The sequence below is a fragment of the Asterias rubens genome, chromosome 14 (assembly GCF_902459465.1).
Source record: "Asterias rubens chromosome 14, eAstRub1.3, whole genome shotgun sequence".
NCBI classification, from domain to species: domain Eukaryota; kingdom Metazoa; phylum Echinodermata; class Asteroidea; order Forcipulatida; family Asteriidae; genus Asterias; species Asterias rubens.
The window spans coordinates 9,908,147-9,914,146 of NC_047075.1; the positions used below are offsets into that span (position 1 = coordinate 9,908,147).

A 6,000-nucleotide genomic window follows, 5' to 3' on the forward strand; every position below is an offset into this window, starting at 1 on the left:
CAGTCGATAAACATAGTTTTTCAATAAACCGTGTTTAGCACTTGATAAACATTGTTTATCAAATTATTGGGCATCTGGCGTCGGCGTAAAACTGTGTTTATCAGTTGATAAACACAGTTTTTCTCGATAAACAATGTTTATCAACCGATAAACACTGTTTATCAAATTATTGGGCATCTGGCGTCGGCGTAAAACTGTGTGTATCGACCGATAAACACTGTTTTTCGATAAACCGTGTTTATCAATTGATAAACATAGTTTATCGATAAAAACTCTGTTTACCACCTCGAAAAACTGTGTTTATCGCTTGACAAACATAGTTTTTCGATAAACAGTGTTTATCATTAGATAAACGTAGTTTATCTCGAAAAACAGTGTGTATCGGTCGAAAAACAGTGTTTATCGGCGATAAACAGTGTTTATCGAATTATTGGGCATATGGCTTGCCATAAGCGCATTTCACGGGTAGCGGCGAATTATGGCTTCTGCGCGTGCGTACTTCAAGTTACTAGGCATTCTACCTTACAAGGCTAGCGCAGAAACTCGGCGCTTGCACGTAAGCGGGGATTCGCGATCGTAAGCGCAGAATTCGGCGGTAAGCAGAGCCATGAAATTAGGCCCTGGTCTTGTGCTCATGCCATGAGATGTTGTGCACCCTCATAAGAAGCCTGGTGTATCATGTGCCGCTCCATGTTCTGCACCCTCATAAGAAGCCTGGTGTATCATGTGCCGCTCCATGTTCTGCACCCTCATAAGAAGCCTGGTGTATCATGTGCCGCTCCATGTTCTGCCCACTCATAAGAAGCCTGGTGTATCATGTGCCGCTCCATGTTCTGCACCCTCATAAGAAGCCTGGCGTATCATGTGCCGCTCCATGTTCTGCACCCTCATAAGAAGCCTGGTGTATCATGTGCCGCTCCATGTTCTGCACCCTCATAAGAAGCCTGGTGTATCATGTGCCGCTCCATGTTCTGCTCACTCATAAGAAGCCTGGTGTATCATGTGCCGCTCCATACAGAAGGATGCTCTCTGCACAGGCTCTGAAGTAGTCTTGAAGTCAAGACGGTAATTGTTAAGCGCGGTGTGTAGTTACAGCGCGGTGTAGCTGCGGGGACGATACACACACCCTCGACCCCAGTATGTGTGTGTGAGTCAGTCTGCTTCGCGCTACCTACGACTGTTGAATGTGTAACATCGCACTGTGACTGTTGCATGAAAAGCAGACAAATAGGCAGCGCCTAACGACTTGTCATCAAGTCTAGCTCTGAAGAAGACCAGGGGCCGATTTCACAAAGATCTAAGATTGATCGTAACTGCAAATCAATCGTAGTTGCTATGAAAATGGTGATGTCACAATACAAATTACTATGGTGATTCTGAAAAATTGTCTTGCGATGAATTTTATTGCTTTGTGAAATCGGCCCCAGGGCCCAATTTCATGGCTCTGCTTACCGTAAGCACAGAATCGGCGCTTACGGAAGCAGGGAATTCTGTGCTTACGGCAAGCGTATTTCACGGGTTAGCGGCGAATTTTGGCTTCTGCGCGTGCGTACTCCACGTTACTAGGCACTCTACGCCATAGAGTTATATATAAGAACTAGAGGGCGCACTGGCCTAAATACGCGCCCCGGCATGCGCACATGCCGCCATTTTCTAAGTTGACAAAACTAGCATCACACAGCGTGTGTTTGTGCGGCCATTTTGTAAGTTGAATTAACAGCATCGCGTGAGCGTTCAATACAAAAAAACTCAAACGTGTATTTCATATTCAACGCGTGTGCAGAATGGCACGCTTGTCATCTTGCGGTCCTGTGGCGTTTGTGCACGAAGCATCACTCGTGCGCCCTCTAGTTCTTATATATAACTCTATTTTCTACGCTTACAAGGCTAGCACAGAAATTCGGCGCTTGCACGTAAGCGGGGAATCTTGATCGTAAGCGCAGAACTCGGCGGTAAGCAGAGCCATGAAATTGGGCCCAGCTTTGTTGTAGTTGCTATGTTTGACTGCCAGATGTTATGAAGCTTGTTGCAGGCATTCTAAAGCACCACGCTAAAATAGGCCAATAAAATACAACATCGTTTGTTGATCCGATGGTTGATATACAAAAGTTTGCTCGAACCATTATTTTGACACAGAAACTGTCCGATAAATTATTTTAAACGGTAGCTTGTGACAAAGCAAGTAATATCTGCTTCCCAAGAGTCTTTACTAACTATTTATTGTCAAAACCGGATCAAGTTTTCCAATGTTACAAGTTATTATAATGTATTCTGAACAATCACACTATGTATTGATTGACGTTGACATTAAATAATAAATGCATCTGAAATTAAATGCAACGAAATGAATAATAAACTACTGAAAATAAAATTGGTAAATTAATCAATACACCACATATGAAAACACGATAGAATCAAATGAACCAATTGAATAAGTAATGGGCGAAATGTTCATACAACTTGATGTCCCGGAAAAGTCTGTTACAACTATTGGCGGCCCTCTGCGCTTTATATTTATTTAACAATTGAAATATATTTTTAATGAAAAACAAAAATTGCTTCACTTTAATTCATACACAGAACCAAATGTAATTATACGTTTTAATACTTGTAAAGTAAGTGTGAAACATAATTTTAAAGAAAAACAATCACTTCCAAGTAAGTAGGCCGGTGATAGTGGTGAACGGCGTGATGTCCTTTGTCAGGAACTGTCGGTGCGATGATGCTTCCAGTGTAACCAAATGGCGGCAGTAACAGTCATTAGTTGCACACCAGCCATTAGACTAAAAGCTAACGTGTAGTCTCCAGTAAGGTCATAAATCAATCCTTGTGAAAAAAAGAAGAAAAAAAAAAAACAAAGGAAAAAAAACAAAAATCCCGTTCAACCACAACTCGCAACATCAGCCGATTTGTAAGTAGATTCACAATGAAGATCACAGTTAAATAATGGAAAAACAGCAAAACTTTCAAAACACCATTATACACCAATAGAAGTAGGCCTACGTGTACTACCATTAAGCAATACATTTGCACACTAGATATATTAGAGCAAATATAATGCTTGTGTGTCAAATTAAAGGCACTGGACACTATTGGTAATTGTCAAAGACTAGCCTTCACAGTTGGTGTACCTCAAACACCTTCAAAATCATAAGGAGGAGGAGGGGGAGGAGGAGGAGGAGGGGGAGGAGGGACACCTCCATGAAGATGATAGTGGAGAATCCACAGAGGAGGATTATAGACGATAGTGGCGAATCCACAGATGAGGAAAGTTATGAAGACGAGGAATTGAATGCATGTTAATGAAAATAAATGATTTTTTGCTGAAATTGGCCGGGAAAACCTATATTATTATTTTGTTTTGAATAATTATGTTTAAAAAAGAATAACAACTCTCACCTGGGAAATAGAGCAGAAGGAGTACTGACACACCAGACAAAGATGCCGTCAATCCCAATACATGGCCCATCTGTACTTGACCGAATATCTCCCTAGTGACAACATCTAGGAGTATACACGTCAGAGTGAATGCAATTCCAAACATAAAAGTATTTGCAGCAATCGGCCAGTTGGACGTCAACCATGGATCGACAGCATAATAAATGGCAAGTTTAAGAAGAGTTAAAGCAAGCCAGAGGTATTTACTGACAACTTGCACTTGCTGAATTATTGGGGCGATCATAAGGCAGGCCACTGTTCTCCCTATTCCATAAGCAACAATGAAATGCGACGCATCTTCCATTGTGAAATCTTTATACACAGTAGTATACTGCACATAGTAGATTATCCAAGCACCATATGTTATTCTCCAAACAGTCGCTACAAATACAATAAACCAGAATGATGCGGATGAGAATAAACCAAGCTGGAATGTATCTCGAGTAAATGAGTAGATTTTGTTAAAACAAGAACAGCCACAGCGGTTGCTTGGTGCCACTTTGTCTTCCATGGTCTCTTGCTCCTCGTCTGTGAGAGCTGCCTCGTAACCATCTCGACTCCCACTAGCTGCAGATGGTTTCATCAGAGCTCCACATACAGCGAGATGTAATAATAGTGCTCCAAGTAGTAGCATTGGTCCTCGCCAGCCGTATATATCTATGAAAAGTTGTATCAAGGGCACAACAGCAACGAAGACAAATGATGCGCCCATGGACCCCAAACCGTAGACTGTTGTGAGTGATTTGGTAAAGTAACCTCCGACAAGATGCTTTGTTATTACGAAAGTGATGCCAATTGCTGATCCTGAATAGTACAAAATCAATGTGAAGAGCATTGGTAACACACAGTCAAATCACCATTTCACACAAATCAAACAATGATAACTAATTTGTTTATGATTTGTTTTCTTTCTTTCTGTGATTCACTGTTAAATTGACCAGATGGACACACAGTAGTCATGGGTCGTAGTCATTACAGTAAGACCACATGTTCCAGTAAGATACATGTCAAGCTCGGTCCAAAGTCAACTCGGTCCAAAGCCAACTTGGTCGGTCCACTGTCAAATCGGTCCCAGAGCCAACTCGGTCCGAAGTCATATCGGTCTGAAGTCAACTCATTCCAAAGTCAACTTAGTCCAGAGTTAAAATCGGTCAAAAGTTAACTTGGTCCGAAGTCAACTTGGTCCGAAGTCAACTCGGTCCAAAGGCATCTCAGTCCGAAGTAAACTCGGTCCGAAGTCAACTCGGTCCGAAGCCAGCTCTGTCATCTCGGTCTGAAGTAAACTCGTTCCAAAGTCAACTTGGTCCAGAGTAAAAATCGGTCCAAAGTCAACTCGGTCCGAAGTCAACTCGGTCCGAAGTCAACTCGGTCAGAAGTCAACTTAGTCCAAAGTATTGGTCCGAAGTCAACTCGGTCCGAAGTAAACTCGGTCCGAAGTCAACTCGGTCCAAAGTTCAATGGGTCCGAATCCAACTCGGTCCGAAGTGAACTCGGCCCGAAGTCAACTTTCATATGTTTTGTAAATAAGTGTTTTATTTCCTACATGTAATTAAAGGCAGTGGACACTAGTGGAAACGGCTCCCTCTGAAGTGCCATATAGTTTTTGAGAAAGAAGTAATTTTCCACGAATTTGATTTCGAGACCTCAGATTTAGAACTTGAGGTCTCAAAAATCAACCATCTAAACACACACAACTTCGTGTGACAAGGGTTATTTTTTGTTTCATTATTCTCTCGCAACTTCGATGACCGATTGAGCTCAAATTTTCACAGGTTTGTTATGTTATGCATAATGAGATACACCAACTATGAAGGCTAGTCTTTGACAATTACCAATAGTAATAGAACTATCTGATGCGACATCACCATCTGTTTGCAGATAACTTTTTCTCATCTTTACCTCTTGTGGAGGATCTGTTTGCTGCTGATACGTACTACTGCGGTACATTGCGGAAGGACAGGGTAGGCATACCCAGACAGCTGCAGAATGTGCGTTTGCAAAGATATGAGAGTGTCAAATGGCAGAAAGATCATTCTCAAGTAACTGTAAATAACTGGAAAGATAACAGAAATGTGTACACCATTGCAACCAATAATGATGGCAGTGATGTTCAGAGGGCTCGTACAAGGTTTCGACAAGATGAGATGATTACCGTTCCTTCCGTCATTGCTATGTACAACAAGTACATGGGAGGAGTTGACCATTGCGACCAATACCGTTCCTACTATAACGTTGGACGAACAGGAAGACGTTGGTGGAAGTACTTGTTTTGGGGATTGTTCAACCAGGCTCTTGTGGGAGTTGTCATCAAGACCGCATAAGAAAGAAAAGCGGAGCTGGTCACTGAAGGCCTTCAAGACGTCAATTGTTCATCAGCTGATGGATGATTCTCATCGCGTAAGAGAACATCAGTGGGTCTTGTCAAGTGACCTATTTCTCGAACCCTGACAAAAGATCTACGCCCTGGCCACCCCCTTGTTCAGTTTGGAGATAGAAAGCGCGTATGCGTATGCTGCAAGCACATCCAAATGTGGTCTAGACCACATTTGGATGTTCCACATG

The 6,000-nt window shown here is 42.2% G+C and overlaps 1 protein-coding gene across 1 annotated transcript; it reads left to right on the forward strand.

Annotated features, from left to right (window-relative positions):
- Window positions 1-5,291: 5,291 nt before the first annotated feature.
- LOC117299663 (piggyBac transposable element-derived protein 3-like) lies at window positions 5,292-5,759 on the forward strand. The gene has a single exon (XM_033783212.1). It carries the CDS (start codon window positions 5,292-5,294, stop codon window positions 5,757-5,759), a length of 468 nt encoding a protein of 155 aa, XP_033639103.1.
- Window positions 5,760-6,000: the final 241 nt, after the last annotated feature.

Bases quoted from the DNA above. Each gene is read 5' to 3' on its own strand.
- LOC117299663 (XM_033783212.1), top strand. From the start codon at position 5,292: ATGCGACATCACCATCTGTTTGCAGATAACTTTTTCTCATCTTTACCT.